Raw genomic sequence first — 23,058 nt, forward strand, 5'->3', positions numbered from 1 at the left:
TAATATACCCGTGTTACTCCTGCTGTGCATGTCAAAATATCTGTGTTATTCAAAAAAAAACCAAACATTTTCCTCAAGAAACTCACATTACTGTGTTGTTTCCGAGGCATTTTTAAATGCTGGCTTCGTTTGCAATCTGTAATAAGAACAGTAGAGGGCAAAAGAGGACCGTCGCAATATGATGACGCAATTTGTTGACGTCGTTACTGAATTTCTGCGACAATTGATGTAGTCTTTACGTGGTAGGGGAACTAAGAAGGAAGGAGTCAGCTCGCAATTTATTACTACAGCGAGCAACGAATGAATATGCTTGTTATTTATTTTATAAGCACGGCAAATATCACCATTAACCGACGATATGTTGCTTGTTATAATTAGCTCGTAAGGCAGTCAGCGCGTAATGTCTTCTTAGTCTAGCCCAGCGTAGCTTAGCTTAGCCTGTTAGCTAAGCAGCATTGCTTAACTCTGTTTCAAACGAGATGCGTGACAAGAAAGGAGGAACTTGTAAAGCTAACATCTGACAGCAGGGCGTTACTGTCATTCATGTGCCGTTGTGGTCAATTTAACTAGGTTTTCTTCGAAACTGGGGCTGTTTCCGAAGCGTTCACAACATGCTGAACATTCCGACCCAGTCCTTCCCGGCGCCCTGCTCCCAGCAGCGGGTCACCCCGTCCGGCAGGAACAAGGTAAGACATCACTCCAACCACTACAGGTAAAAAAAACAACAACAAAAAACCAACAAAAAACACTTCACTTCTCTAGAAACAACAGACCAAATGCTTTTCCAAAAGCTGACAGTTTAAAGTTTATTTATAAATCCTTCACAGGCACAATTTAACATAATATTTCATTACTTAACATTGTATATATTATATATATTCTTATTGTTATTCTTGCTAATTTATACCTCTGTTGTTCATTGTAGCATTGCACATCCAATATTTTAATTAACATACTAGATTTAGTCATTGCATATTAGCATATTATTTTGTGTAATGTTTTACACACATATTACACATTATCCATATTCATATATAATATTTATATCTACCTACCTATCTATCTATCTATCTATATATATATATATATATATCCTTATCCATATTATAAAAACATATTCAATATTATATATTCACATATTAGTGCTAATTGTCTACTTCTGTACTCTTACATTTATATTTTTACACACTTACATAATCAGCATATTAGTCATACTTTATTTTTAAATATTTACATCACTGCATTATTTTTTTATATTTATATTGTTTTATACTTGAATTATTTCTACTTGCGACAATTCTCTATGCTGGCATCAGAGCGAATTGTGACAAACCACAATTTCCCACCAGTATCAGTTATGATTTAGTTTTTATCAGTTAGTATTTTTTATTATGATAATCATACACGTTATCAACAGTATGGCATTCATTTCAAATAATAGCAACAATAATAGTAATTTTACTTTTTCCTCAATTGCTTCTTGATTAATTTATTGAAGCAATACCATCTCTAAACTTTCGGTGCATTTGTCAAAACAGATAATATGGTAGCACAAACCATAGCTCACCTGCAAAAGGTTGTACTCACCCAAAACATTTAACATATTAAACAAAGTTATTATCTAATACAAAGTCAGTACCCCAAAAATAAAAGATAAAAATTCTTTAGCATTTTGTAAACAATGGTTTTAAAATGTTCAGCCTGGGGCAATGGACCCTGGAAATGTATTTTATATCCACATTTCTAACTTGTCGTTTTTTTTTTTTTCATTGGCACTGAACGTTTTCTGCACTAGAATGTTGTTTTTGCCTAGCAAACCAAATGCTAATGTGTGCCAATTTCAGCAGTAAGTTTTGCATTTCATGTTGTGCTTATACTTCCATTGAAATTGCCACTGTATTTTATTGAGGCAAAGTAACTGACTGAAAGAAATATACTTATAATATGATAATTTTATTATTAATTTTTAATTTAAAAATAATGAGAATTTTCAGCACATTTTTGGCCATTTTCTTGTTGTTTTTTTTCACATTTAAGTATTATTATTATTATTATTATTTATTTTGCTTGTTTTGTGGTAATATTCTTATAACTTTCAAAAAAGAATTCTTGCTTACTTTGGGCCATGTCCTGTGAAGTTGCTCATTACCTTCTCCCCATGTTTTTGAAATAAATCAACAGCATTTGCCCAGGTTTCAAAGGGTTACGCAAACTTGAAACAGTTTTTATTCAAAAGTGTATGTGTAAAACCTATCCCTTTTGAATATAACTAATATAGAGGCAAAATTCTCTGTCAAGTTATGTCCAATATTGCTGCAACCCTACCTACACCACAATAAACAGACAGCTTATACAGGACAATAAAATACAAAAAAATAATTTATGTGTAATACTGTAACACAGTAAAGCTAAAATGCTACCGTGAGGACTACACCTCACTGGACGTCCTGTCCACAAATTTTTACAACATCACACCTTATAAATTTTTCCTTTGTGATGCAATGGGGGTAAAATCCCCTTGCATGTCATCCTGCAATGTTCAGCTGTGATGTCATCGCAAACAGCACCCATTGCAGCAAGCAGAGATATGTTGTCACGAGACAATTGATCACACCCTCATCCTCCATGCAGAAAAACATCTATTGAATTCAGGTGTCAAGAACACCATCAACATTAGATGACTGCAAACTATTCTCTGATGATATATGCAGGGTGAAACGTTCCATCCCCCCCCACAGTCACTGCAGTTGGACTTCCCTGAACTGTCATTCTCAGGGCTCTCTGTAGAGGGTGTCCAGGAGTTTTTGGTGGTTGATTTGGCCAGTAGTGAGTAAATGTGTACCCACACCATACTCTTTCATTGCAGCATACATAGTGATATGGCACATCCACTGTGGTGCGGTGGCCTATTAGATTTTGGCCACCACTCCTTCCTTTGGCTAGATTGAAACCAGCCTCATCCACAAACACAAGGGTGTGAGGGATTACACTTCCTGCTAGCTCCATTGTCCTTTTATTTCTTTTAAGTTTACCTTTTTTAAAATTAATTTAATTTAATTAATTAAATTATTTTTTACATTTATTTTATTTCCTTGTATTTGTGGTTTAATTGCTTCTGTTGTTGTTGTTTTTGGTCTATATCTCCAGCAGGGGCTGGCTCAATTTGCGGCAGCGGCACCTAACTGCGGCACCTCGTGTGGCACCCCCAGATGCCGCAGCTAGGTGCCGCTAGCAGTCGCAGCAGATGCCACTGGTTGCCGAGACGTGCCGGGAGGTGCCAGGAGGTGCCGGGAGGTGCCAGTGCTTGTGCTGCGGTTTGGCGGAGGTGCCAGGAGGTGCCAGTGCTTGTGCCACTGCTTGCCAGGAGGTGCCGCGAGGTGCCAGTGCGTGTGCCGCGGTTTGGCGGTTTTTAATATAGCCTACTCACAAAATTAATATATTACAAGGTGACAAAATTATCTGCAGCAGCGGAAAAATCCGCCGAAAAGGGGACATGAGGATGATATCAGCTTCCTCTCATCTCACTGTCTCTCCGCTGTGTGTGTATTCACAGGCTGTCAGCGCGCGCACACACACACACACGCGTTGTCAGATTTCAGCGCGGCCACGAGCGGTAAGCAGCTGCGTTTTCTCAGTCACAACGAGCACAGAAGTGAGTCCACGTCCCCTGTATGTGACAGCCTGAAGACAAGTGACCGGTGTTTGACAGACCCTACGTAAAGCCCCGCACCAGGCTGTAGTTCTGCACTACTTTGTTTCATTTAATCACATTTTTTACAAAGGCAGCTTTCTTATTTTCCACTATAGCTTCCTGCAGCTGACAAAGAGAAAGTTAATGCTGTGTAATGCATCTGTATTTCAGAGCTTTTAAAAAGTCTAGTGCTGCCCTGCCTGTGAGAGTTTTTGCAAACGGAAATAGGAGACTGTTGTTGTAGAGTAGAGTGGAGAGGAGTGAGAGAAATGAGAGGAGCGGAGGTGCTAAACACAGGAGCTGACTGGTGCCGCAAGACACAGTTTGAGGGGGCACTAAAACTTCCTGCTGTCCTTTCCATGGATGAAGAGGAGAAAAAGGAACTGCTTGCGGCACCTCGTGGCAATCAGTGGCACAAGCACTGGCACCTCCCGGCACCTCCTTGCACCTCCCGGCACCTCTCGGCAACCAGTGGCATCTGCTGCGACTGCTAGCGGCACCTAGCTGCGGCATCTGGGAGTGCCACAAGAGGTGCCACAATTAGGTGCCGCTGCCGCAAATTGAGCTTGCAGTCTCTCCTATATCTATCTATTATTTCATATGGGCATTTTATGTCCTGCTTCTTGCATTATTTGTCCTCTGGTTTTAATTTTAAGGAAAACCTGTAACACTGTAAACACAGTACAGCAAGCATAAACCTAGCTTAGTACTGTGTCACCACACAGACTCAACATGACATTGCAGTATCTTTAATTTGGACTGATGTGCCTTCACACATCTCAGGAATATTATATCAAATCAGTTTTACTGTAGAATCATATTGGTCTGGTGTTTTTCTCCACGAGTGGTGGGAAAAAAATTGATACAGCATCATGATATTTTGCATGGCGATATTTTATCGATACATTAACACCAAGTATTTATTTTTGTAACATATATTAATTTTGCAGATACAAATTAAATGTCTGGCAGCGTATTAGATTAATAAAATCATTTGTTTTTTCAGTCATCTAGATACATGATGCTGCAATAAAAGCTTAATCCAACAACATAAAAAAACAGATGTTCACAAAGTTTTTGTTTAATTTACAGTTGAAATAGGTAGTAAATCCCAATATCATAATAAGTAGCTCATTGCAAAACATTTAAAATCGCAATAATATTGTATCATGACCTAAGTTTTGTGATAATATCATATTGGGGGGGGGGTCTGGTGAATAAGGCCATAATGAAGGAAAACCTGTAACACTGTAAACACAGTACAGCAAGCATAAACCTAGCTTAGTACTGTGTCACCACACAGACTCAACATGACATTGCAGTATCTTTAATTTGGTCTGATGTGCCTTCACACATCTCAGGAAGAGAAAAAATAATAACGCGGTTCTCCTCTGTTCCATGACTCTCCTTTGTCTATTCAAGGTGGCCTTGAAGCCCGGCCACAGTCTGATGGACTGGATTCGGTTTGCCAAGAGCGGCAAAGACCTGACAGGGCTCAGAGGACGACTGATTGAAGTTACCCAGGAAGAGCTGCAGAAACACAACAAAAGAGATGACTGCTGGACGTGCATACGGGGTGAGCCTGCGTGGTGGTCTGACATGGATCTGGGGGCTACTTCATAGTTAAGGGAAACACAGGAATAAAGTCATTTGCATGGCAGTTGTAGTATTAAGCAAGTTAGAGAATTCTTGCAGTAATGGTCTATGTAATGGTCTGCTTTACTAGCATTGACACTGTTTACGGGGCTCAGTGATCTTTAGATACAGATGTCACACCCTAAATTGACAGTTATGTGGGTTTTTCAACTTTTATGTGATTGGCGCAAACCCCCCCTCCGATAAAAAAACATTTCATTTCTATGTATTTTTTATTTCATCATTATTCATCATATTAGTGTGTGTGCTGTTATTACTTTCTGTCAGCAGAGGACACTGGCATAGGATGTTATATAGCTCTGTGTGTTTTCAGGTATGGTTTACAATGTGACCCCCTACATGGACTACCACCCTGGTGGAGAGGACGAGCTGATGAAGGCAGCTGGGATCGATGGCACTGACCTGTTTGACCAGGTATGGAAGGGGATGGAGCCAGTGGAGTTCTGTCATTTTCGTGTAATTTTTTTAACCTCAAGGGATAAATGGTAATGATGCAGTTCTGCATTTTAGAATCTTCTGGTTTCATGTTGACCTTTTACAAAATACATTTTATACAGAATTTGCTACTGTTGAAAGACTGATTCCTGCTTGCTCTTTGTAACCTTTTGAGGCCAAACTAAAGGAGCAGTGAATGTAACTTGTCCTGAAAAAGCTCAGCAGTTGTAAAAACAAGCCTAAAGACCTTGGGACTTGAAAAGACTTGAAAATAATTTGTATTGGCAGCCTTGTGAGTGCTGCAGGGTTATGGGTGACTTCCTGGGTTTACATGTGTTCCAATGATGACATGCATGTGTTTGTGCACAGGTCCATCGCTGGGTGAACTATGAGTCCATGCTAAAAGAGTGCCTGGTGGGCAGGATGGCCACTAAGGCCACCACAGCTATTAAAGGTAAAACTCTCAGTGCCCCATTCTCATTGATGAAGTTACTGTAGGCTCTTTCTTTAATTAAACACATGGGGCAAGTTTAATATCAATATATTGCAATATTTTCAGTGTGATGTATGTATAGTGATGTATTGTGGCTCATCTGACAGTTGCAGTCGGAGGTACTGTACACATCAAATGCAACAAAAATCTCACTTATGTATACACCCCACTGTAGCTACATGATATAGGTAACTAACTTGCCTATATATAAAAAATATGCCAAATTTAGGGATGTATGATATTGGATTTGTTGCCGATAACCTATGCGCAAATATATAAACGACTCATTTTGCCAATAACAGATACCGATATCAGCTCATCCACTTTTTAATTTTGGTGATCAAGTCTCCTCTATGGAAGAATCAACATCATATTCTGCATAGTCTTATTATGATGACCCACCAGCAGATGGTGACATATAATACAGTGCTTTTTAATGCATGTAATATCAATTCATTGTGCAAAACAAGAAAAATGTGTCACGTGTTCATGTAAACAAAGTCCCTCTTGTCCCAAAAGTAGAACTGATCAGTGTCACTCTGAGAGCTTGTAACAAGTTTGTTTCCTTCTCTCAGACACTCGATAAGTATTAGCTCTGATGCTGCTCTGACATGCTGTACACGTAAATATGAGTAATGAAGGGTGAAAAGGGACTTTAAAAAACACACAACTAACTGTTGTGTTTTTGGCAGTTGTTTAATGTGAAGTATTAACAGGAGTGAAACCCAGTGGTTGCATGGAAATCTATCTGAAGATTTATAATATGTAACAGAAGTGGTTTGCATATAGTTCTGTTTTATTTTTTTCAGCTATCATCCCACCTTCACCACCAACTAGCCTCGCCCCGCCTACGTCAGTGGCTCCTCCCCCAGACAAAGATGCTCGACCACGGTATGAAAGAACATAACACATCTTAAAAACATATATAAGACAGGTCTCGAAGTTAAACACATTTGTACAAACTCAGTGACATTATTATTGTCTGCTGTCTGTTGTTTGTGTAGATTCGACTGGTTCCAAACCGATGGGACTGTTCATCTGGTCATTTATGCTAAAAGAAAGGTAACAATTCGTCAACCATACACACTTCCACAAGGCATCATATAAGTCACTAAGCTCTGTTAGCATACTGTGCAAACTGCAGTGGAAAATGCAAGTAGGCAGTAATGCCCCCCTTTTAACTTCACCTTTGGCCACAAACCATGTGAGAGTTTGGAGAGCTTAGGGGACAATGATTGAGCTGCCGTCTCATCATCGCACAGAGTTTCAGTCAGAATTTCTAAAGAAAGCTTTGAGTCTGTAACCACTACTCAGCAGTCTATTTTAATAAATGTTTGAACACTGAAGTTGTCGCCTGGCCAAAGAGGTGCCTGGATCAGTGTTTGAAGATGAAATATAGATGCAGATTATTTCTTCTGTCAGATCGCCAGCTCAGGCTGCACCGTCGTTGACCTGAAGGCGGGTGTATTACGGCTGGAAGTGCTGCTGGGGAAAATGTCCTACATGATACATTTAAGTGAGTACAGACATGACTTTGTATGTTTAAATATTTAAATATGCTGTCTTCTGCTAAAAAATTTAATCCTTTGAACTTGAGCAAAATGCCTTGATTTCTTTCCAAAATTCAGGGAAGACGTCAAAAGTTTCATGTTACAAGAAAATTGCCCTGAAATTTAGCAAAAAAAAAAAAAAGACCAGAAAAAATGAAAGAAAAAAACAAACAAACAGCCCAACAATAAAAAAAGATAAATAAATGTATAGACAAAATAGTTAAGAATGATATTTTAATAATAACAATTAGAAATATGGTTTTCTGGACATTTCTAACACCCCCCCCCCCTTAAAAAATGTTTTAAGTCTTTTTCTTTTCCTTATTTCCTGCAATTTACAGAACGTCTCTTGCCAAGTTGCTCATTGCCTTTTTCGGCATGTTTTCAAATGAAATCAAATTTGCTCATGTTTTTAGAGGTTTAAATGCACATGAGAAATTGAGAAAGACTCTTTGTTTCAGTGTCTGTTTTCCTGAAATACAGATGCTGAACCCAGAGATGAGCTGAACTTTCTTAGAATGTTGCATTATGTATAGTACGCTATTAGACAAGATGCTGACACCAAAGTACCAACCATGATTTGCATGCAAGATTAGACATGGATACACTGTATACAGTATCGTGCTGATTTGCTCATGACTGTGGTTATAAAATCAGTTGCATTTCCATTCTCTTTCAGGTCTCGCTGATGAAGTTGAGGAACACGTTGCTGGTAAGACAACAGCTTGATTCAATAACAGAAGAAAAGGTGTAGATACATTTGTAAAGTGTGTGTTACTGCCACGTTCTTATTTTTAAACGGTCATTTCTTCAACAGTCCACACTGCCTTCTCAGTGGGAAAGATCCAGGTCAGCATACGCAAACAGGCTAAAGGAAAATGGACCAGTCTTGGTCAACCACTGGAATTTCACAACACATTTCTACGCAAAAAAGACAGAGGTGAGATCCCCTTTCCCACTGGACAAAAATACACTAACACCCTCTAAAATCTGGCTTTGTTTTAGTGGGAGAAGATACAGTTGGCATCCTTTTATGGGACAAATCCTAGTACTCACAGGTATTTATCGGCTCTAGCTCTGATCAGGAGTGATAAAAGGTTCCTGTGGTCATGGAAAACCTGGAAAAGTCATGGAATTTGACAATCTCATTTTCCTTAATCATTAGAAGTTTTTGAAAAGTCAGGTGGTTTTTTATTGTGTAATGAACATAATTGTAACTGTAATCTTCCAGAGATAACCTTCCACATAATGTAACTTCTGCTAATTTATTTTATGTAATTAGGTATTGACATAATGTAGCTCTGAGACACGTCGACTTGGGTTGCTTTGAAAGATGTGTGATGTCAAGTAAGCAAATTAAAGCCATAAACATAACCTAACCTCCGCCTTCATGACATCAAGTGTGACACACCAGTAAAAACATAAAAAAAAACAGACAGGCAGATGCACCTACTGCAAAGCCATGCACACGCCACTGGTTCACTGGCAATGGGAATGGAGTCTATCACCTATTCTTAGTGGGTTTTTCAGTGTTAAAAAAGCGTTAAAGGTGCGAGAAATTAAGTTGCAGAATCACACAAAAAATAAACAGTGGTGGTTGCTGCATTTGCAGTGAATACAAGCACATTTAGCTCATCAGGAATGCAAGAAAAGGTTAAAGCTCACAATGAGTCTACAGTGTTCTCCTTTGTCCAGCTCTCTACTATAGGGATTGTGTGTTGGTGTCAAAGACTGAAGTGAACCACAACACCCAAGTGTTCAGACTGCAGCTTCCACGTGGGTCTGTCATGCACGTGCCTGTCGGAAAACATGTCTACCTCAAAACCCTCATTCAAGGTAAGGAACCACGTAGATGCACTAAACTGTACAGAACACGCCGAGTGTCTTCTGTGTCTGCTACACTCAAAAACAGCTGTTTTTCAAACAAACTGGAATAAACTCGTGGTCACGAGGCACGAGCTGAAAGCACTTGTCCACCAAGGCGCTCAAGTAAATATTTTATAAAAATGAAAGGATTCTAAAATGTACTTAATTGTAGTTGTAGTTGCTCCTTTTATTTAAAAATATATATTTTATGCAGTGATTAACACGTTGGCTTTAACACAAATATGATGAAATGATCTATGTACATTAGTTAGTTACGGTTCAGAAGTCGAGAATGTCCTGCCATACATAATATAAGCCATTTCACTGACTTATTTTTGTCCATATCCAGACACAGAGGTAGTGAGGCCATACACTCCAGTAGATCAGAACCTGGCAGCTGCCTCTGACCACTCCTCACAGGAATCAGACCTCTACCTCATGATCAAAGTTTACCCTGACGGAGTGTTCACGCCACACTTCAACAGCCTCCACATCGGTAAGTGACAGCCAGTGTGTCATGTGAGGACAGGGAGGAGGGTAATGTGACAGAGAGACTCTGAGTCAGATGTACATACATGAGCACTACGTCTCCCTAAGGGACTGTTTATTTTTTTTGGTCATTTTGGCTGTGTTCATGCAAATGGAATACATTTTGCCAAGACAGTGTGTTTTTGTTCAATTTCTTGATTTCCAGCTCAGCTCCTACAATAAGGCTAAAATACACTGTGGAAAATAAATTGTTACATTCAGACTGTTAAGTGCAAAAAATGCATCATTGAAACCCATTCAAACTGACATTTTTGATCTTACAGCCATCAAAGCATAAAAACATGCGTTGTATTATTTCTGGGTGTAATTCTGGGCTTTCGCCTTGGAATGTGTTATTTTTACCATTTTCTACCTGATGACACGATTTTTATCATATTGGGCATATGGAGAAAATGCTGTTTCAACAAAGTGCACTGTCACAATCAGTATTGCAGTTAATCACTGACATATCCCAGCCTGTGATAATTCAAAAAAAAAAAAACACTGCATGCAGTATTTTGAAAATATATATATTTTTTTAATCTAAGAACATGATGGCATCATGACAAAAGCCTGGCATTAAAGGATTTAAAGGGTTAAAATTCTGAAAATAAATAAATATTTAAAATATTTCATAAGGACTGATGGTGGTTAAAAAAATGAACTCAGTAAAAGTAGAAAATAATATTAATGGATAATAAGTGCATTTGTGTGCAGAGAGGTATGAGTTAAAAAAAGGATAAAAATCAATGTTGCTGCTAATCATTAACATATCCCAGGACATAATAAAAAAACAGAAAATCTACTTAGCATGTAGTATATTAAATATAATTATTTTTTGTTTGTGGTTTTTAATTTAAAAACATAGGTAACATGACAAAAACCTGGCATTTAAAGGGTTAAAATTTTGAAAATTAATGGATATTTAATATTTATTAGTAAGACTGATGTTTGTTCAAAAAGTCAACTCAGTGAAAGTAAAAAAAATATTAATGTATCATATTTTTTAAAGCTTAATTTTAAAAGCGTATTTTGTGCGCAGAGCAATATCAGTGTTTGTAATGTTAAAGCGGGCCCTAAGAATTAAATGTACGTTACATTTACGCTGTCATGAAGTGACAATTGTTAATGTCATGATATGAAGAGAAGTCCCTCCACCTCACTTAGCCAGGACACTGCTGGCTGGGAGGAGATGGTGCACTGGCTCCGCTACGCTGAAACAGATGAAATATTTGTAAAATGATCTGTCTCTTTCTGCCATTCATCCTGGCTGAATTGTCCCTCAGTCCACCCTTTCTTAAACAGTCCTATTATGCTGCTGTCCTCAAGCTTTTTTAAATACCGCCACAATAACGGCTCTAATGGTATTTATTTTACATTACCACTCTCCTGGAGATGTTATGTAATGCTCGTCTCCTGCTCCTGCTGTACCTTCATATGCTCTCTATCAGGAACTGTGGTGGTTATTTTTTTTTACATTCAAGAGATAATGCAATTTTTTTCTGTGAGGTTATGATAAAACTTCAAAAGTCTGGATCACTCCTAGAGCGACTTCATGAAGGATAGAAATACTACATAGATCGTAACATCTAATCTGGGCCCAAAAATGTCTGTTTGCTATTGAAAAAGATGTACAAGGCTGTGAACTGTTTTACTGTTTGTTTTCTTTGTGTTTTTATTCTTGTGAATTTAGTCATTAATAATTCATCAGTCTCTGACTATAGCATATTCTGGCCAGTAGATGGTGTTGTCGAGTGCTATCAGGAGAAGAAGATGAAAGACACAAGTCCATAGTGTTGATTAAAAACATCGCCTTAATAGGATGATTTATAGGCTACATAATTAATTCCTGAATTTAAAGTGTTCAATTCAGGTGTCATCAGCACATTTCAGGGACATTTTTCTACAAAATAAAAGTGCTTACAATATTGCCTTCTTAATTGCAGCTTTTATCTCTCTTATTGAGGTTTTGCTATAACCTTTAACATGGTATATTCACTTGATCAAGGCTGTTAAAGGCCATGTGATTTATTATTGGGCTGAAAATGACACAAAAAAAGTCATTTTTCCCTGAGACATGCAGCTAAACGCTCTCTGGCACCGATGGGGTCTCTGAAGGTGGTTTTGTTTTTACTGATGTCCTCTCTTACCATTGCCACAATGTCTGCAAACTGATGATGACTTATACCAAAGTATGAATGAAACTTGTCTTCAAAAGACGACAGTTGTCTCAATAAAGTGTTCCTCCCGTGTGGCGTGTGGTCTGAGCTGCTGTTTACAGTTCGTTATTGTTCATCAGTGTGGATGCTCACATTGTTATCGTTATAGTTATGTTTGTAGATATAGTGCTTGTTGTGGACTGCTCTTAAACTTTATATATTGTCACTTTACACACGTAAAATGATCACTCCACCCTTCCGTGTGATGTTTTCACTGTCCAGATCTTTTTCTCTTGCAGCACTGTGTGATCCGTGATTATGCTTTTGTTCACTTCTCTCTTGTTCCTCTCCAGGTGACAGTATATCCGTTAGTGGTCCAGAGGGTACCTTCAGTGTCCGGCCCCTCCGTGATGTCACAGACCTCTACCTGTTAGCAGCAGGCACCGGGTTCACGCCCATGGCTCGCCTCATCCAGCTGGCGCTACACAACAGCGACACCATCAGGTAAGAACTATCACAACACTTACCCTTTTTCCATTTACACTTTTGGCGGCGGCAAGTCAAACAAGTGGTGCCACGCCAATTTGTTTTTCCATGATCAGCTAAGATGCGGAAAGCCTTCTGGAGTAGGACCAAAAGTAAACCTGACTGCCACCATTAAAAATAGTGGTGAAGTTATTACCAACTGCAGCTAGCCGCACTCACCTCTGTCTGTGCAGGAGAGCAGAGGGAGCGACGTTTTTAAAGTCTCTGTGTGTTCAGCTCTCAGTGCTTTTGTAGCTCCTAACTGCCTCTCTGTGCTTTGGACTTTGGGCTCTCTTCTGCATCCCGTTTCACTTTAGATATCTGCTTTATTCAGCATCCTGGCATGAAATGTCTCAGAAATTAAATTTAAAAAATTGTGAAAGGTGATGAGACGGTGACCCGAAAATTAGCTTTAAAAAAACAGAGAAAAGGGAAAAACATTAAGAAAACTATAATCATTGTAAATATATATATTTACAATTAGATTAAAGCTTAATAAAAATATTATAATTATTACTATTTATATTTTATTTTTTCAGTTCATTTCCTGTTTTTGGTCTCTTCTTTTTTGTGCTAATTTAAGGCAACTTTCTGTAGATTTTTACTATTTTCTTGCCAATTTTTGGGTCATTTGTTGTAAAGTGACCCCTGCCTTTTTCCATGTTTTTGTGAGAAATCAGGCCAATTTGCTCAGGTTTCAAAGGGTTAAATAACAAAATAACAGGGGATTTTTATCATAAAGAATGTATAGGAAATAAAATGTGTTCAATAACAAATTTACAGAACGTCATTAGCAAGCCCAGTCAACCTACGTGTGTGGAAAAAGGGTATTTATTGTCTGAGTGTGTGGCCAGAGATGTCCAAAGAAATGCAGTTTCATTCATTTTTCTGCAATTCTCTTTCACTATATTGCCTACAGACACGTAACCATCAGTGTTAATCTGATGGTAATTTAACACTTCTACATAAAAGTAACAATGGCAATTTTTGGAGATCGGATAAACTTAAAGACCACAACAGCACAGGATTAAACATGCAGATGATCTAAATGTATTTTTCTTAATATTACATTTTATAATATTACACTGGATTTAAATGACAAGTTTTCGAACTGTCGAAAGTGTTGTGAGGTGAAATATTTCTGTTGTGAAATTTAAAGTAGTTTAATAACATTTAATGACAATAACAAGAAACATAAAAAAGTGTATTTCCTGCATTGAGAATCTGTTCTTTAGTTGGAAAAAAAGATTCCTTGTCCCTGTCGTCATCAACAACTTTTTCAATGCAAAGTAGGATATTCAGAAACAGGCCGAGTGTGTTCTATTCTTCTGTTTGTCCCACTGACCCGCTTGTAAATCAAAATCCTGTTTGTGTGTCCTCAGGAAAACCAAGCTGCTCTTTTTTAACCGGCGAGAGGAGGACATTCTGTGGCGCTGTGAGCTGGATGAGCTGGCTGCTAACAGTGAGAGGTACGGTTGCTGAGTGTTGCACACTGTTCCTGTCACACCCAGGCCTGCAAATGTTATTTGTTAGAAATTAAATTTGTAGAGCATGTAAGGGAGCGGTGTGAGGTCAGCTCAGTGTGTCCTTTTGAAGAAGAGATTTTTGAGACGTTCGCTGAAGAGAAGCCCATTCATAGGCACAGAGGGCAAGAGAAATGATGAGTGGTAAACAGTCTACCCTTTATTAATTCAAATTTTGTAGTGGTAACACTTAGTATGAAGACCACATCTATAGTGCATGATGAAGGCAGTCATAGTGAATTATAATGCATTTATAATATTTTATGGTTACAGTCATATACACACATAATGCTTACTGCACTATATCAATAGGCATAAAGCATTATAGATGTGATTTTTAAGTATCAAGGGTCTTATGGATGCTTTTGACTAGTTATGCACTAAAGGCTGAATTATGGGGCTTATAATACATGATAAACATCTATACACACATCAACAATTAACTGTAGTGATGACTCAGTGTGCTGTAACAGTCTATGTAGTGTTATAAGTTATCATTGTGTGTGTTGAGTAAAGTGAGGTACATATGGATGCATTCATAACAATTTATGCTTAATCATAATGTATCATTGTTGGTGTTAAGTAAAGTGTTATCATTTTCATGCATTTATAAGAATCTATGCGGCGTCATGAGTGGCAAACTGTTGCACCCTTGAAATCCACACTGAGTATGCTGTATGCTGTAGCTAGCTAGCTAACGACTGACCCCATCCCAAACAGACTATTAGCAAGCTAAGTTAGCCTCTGGAATGTTTGCCATTAGCTAACAAGCTAACTGTATGTTTTAGTTGAAGATTGCTTGGTTCAAATATACATAATGATGTGATATACAATATAATATAATAATAATTTTAAAGCTAGCAATCTTCAGTTTATCCATACAGTTAGCTTGCAGGTTAACAGCAAGCAATCCAGTAGCTAATGTTAGCTTGCAGGTAGACCCTACAGTGGTTAGCTGCACCATGTTGTGATGATGCAGCATCAGGACCGAGTTGGGGTTCAGTATCATGCCCAAGGATACTTCGACATGTTCGACATGAGCTGGGGATTGAGCTGCCGATGATCGGATTAGTGGAAAATCCACTGTACCTCTGAGCCACAGCAGCCCTGAAACACACACTGGTGTGTACATGTGTGTACACCATTACACATGTTGCAACAAAATTTAATAGGAAGGAGAGATAAATAATTGTGCATTTAATGGAAATATTTTCATCTTAACAATTTTTTTCTGCTATATCTAGACCTCAACGTCTCTGTACATCTTAACACTGTGTGTGTGTGTCTGTGTGTGTCTGTGTGTGTCAGGTTTCAAGTGGAGTACGTCCTCTCTGATCCGTGTGAAAGCTGGACAGGTCTGAAGGGTCGGGTGGATGAGTCCATGCTCAAGGATTTCCTCAACAGGCCAGAGGGCTCCAAATGCTATGTGTGTGTGTGCGGCCCCACTGCCTTCACAGAGCTCACAATAGGGTGTGTAATATCACCTTTACATAACCTTTACCTCACTGTCCCGGTGCTCTGAGAAAAGAGTGCATCTTAATGAGTTATTTCCATTTTACTACAATTTAAGTCTTATTTCTGAAGATTAAGCAACAATCTCTATTAGTCCTCATTGTCCTCCAAAGTAAGTAAGGGAGCTCTTTTGTGTTTACAACCTGATCAGACAAGTTGTAAACAAACTAAACAGCAACCTCCAAGACTGAAAATATATGAATATGCATAATTTAATACTCTGTAGCAGTGATATTCTTAGTGAGAATGTACTAAGTCACTTTCTTTCACTCAGCATTTTTTCGCCTTGTTGTCCTCACCTGCTTGTTTGTTTCTCAGGTTGTTGAAGCAGCAGGGCTTCAGTGAGGAGGAGCTCCACGCCTTCCAGGGCTGATGAGCTCTGCCTCGATCCAACTGCCCCCCGCAGAGACTGTGTGCCTGTGACTGTGTGAGTGAGCGAGAGTCAAAAGTCGATTTAATTTATGAACTCATGATTGTGAGAAATGAATGCAACACTGTATTTCTATGCACCAAGGAGCTGATGATGGTGACGGCAGGCAACACACCTCAGGCTTTGATGGACTCTAAAGAAAATCAGTGCAGTAAAATCCCTCTGAATCTGGACAGTTTGGTCAGTACCTGCAACAAAAAACAGAGTTTAGAAAAAGCTTTTTTTTAAGGTGTGTAGAATAAATGCTGTACAATGAGATGCACAGAAGTGATTGAGATATTGTGAAATGATGGTGTTTATGCAATAATAAAATAGAATGAACTTGAGCTGCAGAGGACCTTCTGATTACACAATATTTATGAGTCTTTATGTTGAGTTACATGGATGCAGTTTCAGGAGTTAAAACCACTGCAGTGTAAAAAAAAGCATCAGGGTGACATGTTTAAAGGTAACTCCCTGGCAATATATTTAACACTTTCTCCTTAATTTAATAGTTTATGTGCCAACTTTTTATGAACAATTAATCAAATAATTAATTAGCTACTTCCTGGTATGTTTTGCATACAAATTTTTAAAAAGTTGGGAAAAAAACACCCTCAACATTTGTTATTACTTAACAGTATGTTTTGATAGCTTAAAAACAAATCTAATCTTTGAATGAACAACGATCTATTTACATTTAGCAACAAAACATTGAATTCCTGCTTTTATACTGTGATCTTCACAGTGGTGCACCGACATTGTTAATATCCTATCGCGGAGAGTCATGGTGAGTGGAGTGGATAATTTATCTGGTGCAATGACCCAAATTGGTGAAACAGCCTCAAAACCTGACAATAATAAAAAAAAATAAGAAACAATATTTCACACCTTTACAGTGGGTACGGAAAGTATTCAGACCCCCTTAAATTTTTCACTCTTTGTTATATTGCAGCCATTTGCTAAAATCATTCAAGTTTATTTTTTTCCTCATTAATGTACACACAGCACCCCATATTGACAGAAAAAACACAGAATTGTTGACATTTTTGCAGATTTATTAAAAAAGAAACACTGAAATATCACATGGTCATAAGTATTCAGAGCCACTGTACATTAATGATAATCTGTAAAAAGAAAAAAAAGTTTATCTGTAAGTGATTATTGCTTATTTTGTACCCTTATCTGGGTAATGTGTCCATCAGGATACAGATATTGAATGCCTAATTATCAGAGTTGTGATAATGCAAAATTATTACCCCCCACCCCAAAAAAAACAAAAAAATTATAAAAATAAAACAACAAGACGTACCTCATGGCCACGACTTTGTTTTTGTAGGATTACATGTTGAATTTTGGTATCAGTAATGCAGATGTATTCCTAAAAATACAGAGGGATAGACTTCAGAATAGACCACGGGTTGTAGTGAAGAAAATTTCATCACAATTTTGTGGATGTGTTGAAAAGATTTCAGCTCTGTAGGACATACAGGTGATTTATCATGATTTATTACATTTGGAATGAGATATCTCTACCAATGTATATTTGTTGTGATGAATCACACCCACTTAAAGCAATCATTACCACATTTTGTGCATCAGCTGAGTCATGACTCTAGATGATACATATAGAGGTGGTATGAATCCTGTAGCTCATTATGAGATATTAACTTCTTTATATTTGTGGAACCCTTTAGAGGCAGAATATTTTCAAGACTGTTCAGCAAAGCTCGAAAAAAACATCCGCAGACATACCAAATTTGGTTACAAGTGCCTACACCATTTTTGATTTATGAGTATTTACATAAAATTGAACCTAAAGACGAATGTTTGAAAATGAAAAAACTTAAAAGTAGATTGATGTTACAAAATTCATTTGATAATTTGAGATCAGCAATGTCTAAAGATGATCTGTCAAGGTTCTGGGACAAAATGGCATAAGTTTGATGTAGCAAAAACTGTGGAAAAGACTTTTTTTTAATCAGAGGACCATTGCAGCAAAGAGCGCGTGAACTGAGAAATTAATATAATGAAAGAATGTTGAATCTAAGCAAAGCCACTTTTGAGATAATAATTGACATCTGAAGTTGTAATAGTACGGAGATAATAGTACTTAAGTGCTATTAAGAGTAGTGGGCGGAATTAGCAACCCATCTGCCAATTTTGGTGAGTTTTTATCATATGGTTTTGGCTGCACAAACACTTTTAGTGGAGAAAAAAACAGCTGAATGAAAGAAAAAAAGGAAAGAAAAAGAAAAATGTGAGCAAAAACAATAAGGCTCCAGCAACACATGCTGCTGCTTGGAGTCATAGTATAGCTTGTCATTAGAATTATCATGAAAAAGTCATGATATAGTATCTCATCAAAGACATAATAAAAAATCATAGTATACTTTGTCATCAAAATGATGACAAAAAAGTCAAAGTATATTATGTCACTGTATAAAACATCATCAGAAATATAAAAAAGCAAGTACTATGTCATTAAAGTTATGAAAAAGTTGTATATCATCAAAATGTCATAAAAAATCATAGTATAGTATGTCATTACAAATATCATGAACAAGTCATAGTATGTCATCATATTTATCCTAAAAGAATCACAGTATAATACAAAACACACAATAGTGTCATCAATAACTTTAAACACTCAGTGTATCATGAAAAATATTATGAAATAATCATAGGGAAGGATGTCATCAAAATAATCCTAAAAAATCAACCCATAGTTTGTAATCAAAATTATGACAAAAAAGTCAAAGAATAGAATAGCATCAAAAATATTGTGAAAATAGGAATTGTATAGAGAGATAGATTATCACCATTATCTGATTATCACTTTTTAATTAAGTCGTACCAATGTCCCAGTGTAATGTTCGATTTCCAGTTTGAATTGTTGGAACCGTGTTTTTTTTTTTTTCAGTCCATTTGGATTTATGTATGTGGTACTTCCCAAGTAATATGACGAGGCTTAACAAAAATGTCTCTTTGCATCCAACACTTACTTACATTCCATACTTTTTTTTAAAAAATTCTGTATAAGACAGTAAACATCCATCTTTGCCCAGCCATCAAAGTATATGGATTTTTTCTTGGAGTTGTGTTTGTATGCTATCATCCATGCTAAAAAATACTTGTTTATGAAAACTAGATAACTGGATGGGAATTTTGTTTACATCAAAATCACATTTCAACAAAAATTTCATAAGTAACCTCAGGAAGAGCGGGCAGAGGATGACTAGGGATCCCTCTTCCAGGATTGACAGATGTGCAATAGATGTCGTAAATAACAAATGAAATACAATTGTGGCAAAAAGGAAAGAGAAAGAGAGAGGGAAGGAGAGAAGGCGAGAGGCACAGCAATAACAATATACGCATGTCATATTACAATAACGATAGGTGTGAAATTATTAAATGCACTCTATGATGATATTGTGGGTGTTGATAAGAGTCTCATGTGTATATTGATAGGGAGGGGTTCATAGGCATGATCACAGCATCAGTGCAACCAGGACAGTGGGTACAGTATCAGTGCAGCCACAGCTGGAGCACAACCAAAGGCAGGGTCACAGCATCAGCACAGTTATCACCACGGTCAGGCACAGTCAAGGTTACGGCCAGGATCCGCGAAAACTAGGAAACAAGGGAGCAGGAATGCTCCCGAGAGGCAACGGGATTAGCGTAGTGCAGTTCAACAGACCCAGGCTCCGTAATTGCGAGCCCCAGGTAGTGACAGTACCACATGGCTGTCACAGATGTTAGGCTAAGCTAAACTACTGAGGCTAAGCTAAGCTAACAAACGGCTGTCACAGATATTAGGCTAAGCTTAGCAGTAAGTAAAGCAGTAAACAGACATGCATGATTTTCCCATGGTGGCATTAAGAGAAGGAAAAGGAGCTCAGCGTATCAGAGGAAGTCCCCCGGCAGGTTAAACCTATGTCAGCCTAACTATGGGCTGCTCCAGGGAACCTGAGCCAGCCCTAATTATAAGCTTTATCAAAGAGGAAGGTCTTAAGTCTACCCTTAAAAGTTGAAACGGTGTCTGCCTCCCTGACCGAAAATGGAAGATGGTTCCATAGGAGAGGAGCATGGTAGCTGAAGGCTCTGGTTCCTATCCTGCATTTGGAAACTTTGGGAACCACAAGTAACCCTGCATTTTCAGAGCACAGTGATCTTGAGGGTTGATAAGGAACTATGAGCTGCGACAGATAGGATGGAGCCTGACCATTTAGAGCTTTGTAAGTAAGGAGGAGGATTTTAAATTCAATCCTGGATTTCACAAGGAGCCAGTGCAGAGAAGCTAAAACAGGAGAAATATGGTCCCTTTTCTTGGTTCCCGTTAAAACACGAGCAGCAGCGTTCTGCACCAGTTGGAGAGATTTATTAGGGCAACCGAATAATAGGGAGTTACAGTAATCCAGTCTAGAGGTGACAAATGCATGTACTAATTTTTCAGCATCTGTTTGGGACAGGACATGTCTAACTTATACTATATTTCATATATTCCCATTGCCCACCATAGGAATTCAGACTTTTAGCTTTGTTCCAACAGCCCTTAATAATCAGCTAAAATTAGCTTTGCATTAGGAAATGTATTTATTAAACTGGATATCTCCTCTTCAAACTCCCGAAAAAGTATTCTGTTCTGTGAACTGTTATTTGTAGCACAAATGTGCCCCTTTTCTCTAGCACTAAAATTAACCATCTTCCAGTCATGTGCTCTGCTTTTCAAACATTACCACTAAAATGTCCTCTCAAAATTGCAACACCTGTGGATGCATTGGTTCCGTATGACATCCATATGTTATCACCCCATTGACTCTTCCAGAAATTATAGCCAGATTTTAATGCATGTTTCTTGTATAAAGTAAAAATCAGCCTTAAATCTTTTACAGAACAAAAAAATGCTTTTCTTTTTAATATATCTCTGATACCCTGAACATTGATTGAGCACACTGATAAAGACACTTTCCTTCAAATGAAGAATTAATTAACAAAAATTTTCTGCCTCAGAACTAAGAAAAAACATGGACCATAAAGACATTTACATATATAGGCCTACCTGTCCAAAATACAACCAAAATACTGCTGAGCCAGGTCCTGCGTTGCTGGGCCTTGCATGACGCCGACCTGCATACCTTCTACACCCACAGCTCTCTCCCATCAATTAAGATTTTGGTTTCCGACAAAGAAGGCTTTCTTTCCTTCTTTGCGTGTTGCTTCAATCTGAGGCCAAAATCTGTTTCGAGTCTCCTTGTCCTTAGTTGTCAAGTCTTCTCCAAATCTCAGCTTCCTGAACGCTTGGTATTCTGATCCCTTTGCATTCTTCCAGATGAATTCTTTGACTGATCTAGATGTAAACCTGATGATCCATGGATGTATCCTCTCTCCGTGCGATCATGTGAGTGTGATTTTTCATGTCAATCACCCCCCGTCCGGGCATGCATAGTAGTGCATGTTAGCGGCAGTGGTAATCACCTCCAAGCCTTTTCCGGTGCCGAAGGAAATCCCTCTGGTCAAGAGAGTGTTCTTCGTGAGGGATTTGTTTGTTCATCACCTTTTTCCCTTTTTCTTTGTCCTTCCTTCTTTCAGCCATGGTGGTAGCAGCACGGCCTCCAGACGGACCTGGCATTTCAGTTGTCCCAGCTGCAGGTGCACGGTAATTCAGTGCCTGTGCAGCGGTACTTCAGTTACTTGTTGAGCTGGTTGCTGTTTTCAGGCGTAAATTGAGGTCTGTCAACCTCAGTGGTGTCAGCAGCACATGTCGTGGTCGCCATCTTGGTGTCGTTTTCTCTGCGTCATGCACCACTGAGCAGCTCTCATAGGAATGAACGAGGCCCCGCCCCCACGGCTGTATCCATATTTATAATAGATCCATGACACACACAAACAAAACTTGTTCTTAACTCTATTTAACTTGCGTTTCATTTGCGTTTTAACGATCGGGCTATTTTGTGTGTAATTCTCACCTCTTAGGTGGATATGGCTCCTGCCTATCCCAGCTCTGCTGCACGTGCTCCAACTGTGACCAACGCTCGTCGCGCAGCTCAGTCCACCACCACGAAGAACTGCCAGATGCTGCAGGAGGCCGTCGACAGACACTCAGGGGGTCCTCCCTGGGGTGAGCCCCTTCGCCCCTGTGCGCCAGGGCAGACTCCACTTCGGCTGCTTGCACCTCTGCCCCACATACAGCCAGTTCCTCTGGGTCCAGCCCTCGGGGATCTCCTCCTTCCAGCGGGACCTCCACCTGGCCAGGCCTCACCGCTACCACCACAGGAGAGTCGCAGCCAAACCAGAGGCCTCGGCTGCCTCCACAACACTGCGGCCCTGGTCTGGGTTCTCAGCCTGGTCCCACTACCCTCATCATTGACATAGCTGCTGAGATCCGTGGCGCACTGAAGGCACACCCCTTGGTGAACACGATGGTGGTTCACATGGGCACCAACGATATTCATCAGCAACAGTCGGAGATCTTGAAACAAGATTTTGCCCATTGTTTTAACATCCTGAAACAATCCAGAGTGAGAGCCTTCATCTCCAGACCCGTCATGCTATACTATGATGTGTCTCGGTATGTTTTGTAATGTGATTTTCAAAACATGACATATTTTGATATTTCTCGACATACTATACTATACTATATCACATCCCATGGTCATTTTTCTGTCAAATATCGTGGAGTGGTCTTATGGAAAGAAAACGTTGATTTAC

General features: G+C 38.7%; 1 protein-coding gene across 2 annotated transcripts; it reads left to right on the plus strand.

Moving 5' to 3' along the window:
* The first annotated feature begins 223 nt into the window (after positions 1–223).
* Positions 224–21,955, plus strand: LOC121945910 (cytochrome b5 reductase 4). 2 transcript variants are annotated; one of them, XR_006105981.1, is made up of 16 exons: positions 224–686; positions 5,114–5,267; positions 5,661–5,761; positions 6,152–6,236; positions 7,085–7,166; positions 7,280–7,337; positions 7,698–7,791; positions 8,505–8,537; positions 8,643–8,765; positions 9,521–9,661; positions 10,041–10,187; positions 12,732–12,882; positions 14,286–14,372; positions 15,735–15,896; positions 16,257–16,548; positions 21,940–21,955. XR_006105981.1 is itself a non-coding variant. In XM_042490280.1 (15 exons), the coding sequence occupies exons 1-15, from the start codon at positions 612–614 to the stop codon at positions 16,309–16,311; spliced, it is 1,548 nt and encodes a 515-aa protein (XP_042346214.1). In that variant the 5' UTR covers positions 224–611; the 3' UTR covers positions 16,312–16,694. The 2 variants fall into 2 exon arrangements, 1 of the variants encoding a protein (XP_042346214.1); XM_042490280.1 differs by lacking the exon at positions 21,940–21,955 and having other exon boundaries at positions 16,257–16,694.
* The last annotated feature ends 1,103 nt before the right edge of the window (positions 21,956–23,058 follow it).

The sequence above is a fragment of the Plectropomus leopardus genome, chromosome 7 (genome assembly GCF_008729295.1).
Source record: "Plectropomus leopardus isolate mb chromosome 7, YSFRI_Pleo_2.0, whole genome shotgun sequence".
Classification (NCBI taxonomy): Eukaryota; Metazoa; Chordata; class Actinopteri; order Perciformes; family Serranidae; genus Plectropomus; species Plectropomus leopardus.

What these genes read in the sequence shown, in the direction of transcription:
- LOC121945910 (XM_042490280.1), top strand. Translation starts at nt 612, where the DNA reads ATGCTGAACATTCCGACCCAGTCCTTCCCGGCGCCCTGCTCCCAGCAG. An exon ending in CCCCGTCCGGCAGGAACAAG is followed by an intron (nt 687 to 5,113) that starts GTAAGACATCAC and finishes TGTCTATTCAAG; the next exon opens with GTGGCCTTGAAGCCCGGCCA. An exon ending in CACAACAGCGACACCATCAG is followed by an intron (nt 12,883 to 14,285) that starts GTAAGAACTATC and finishes GTGTGTCCTCAG; the next exon opens with GAAAACCAAGCTGCTCTTTT.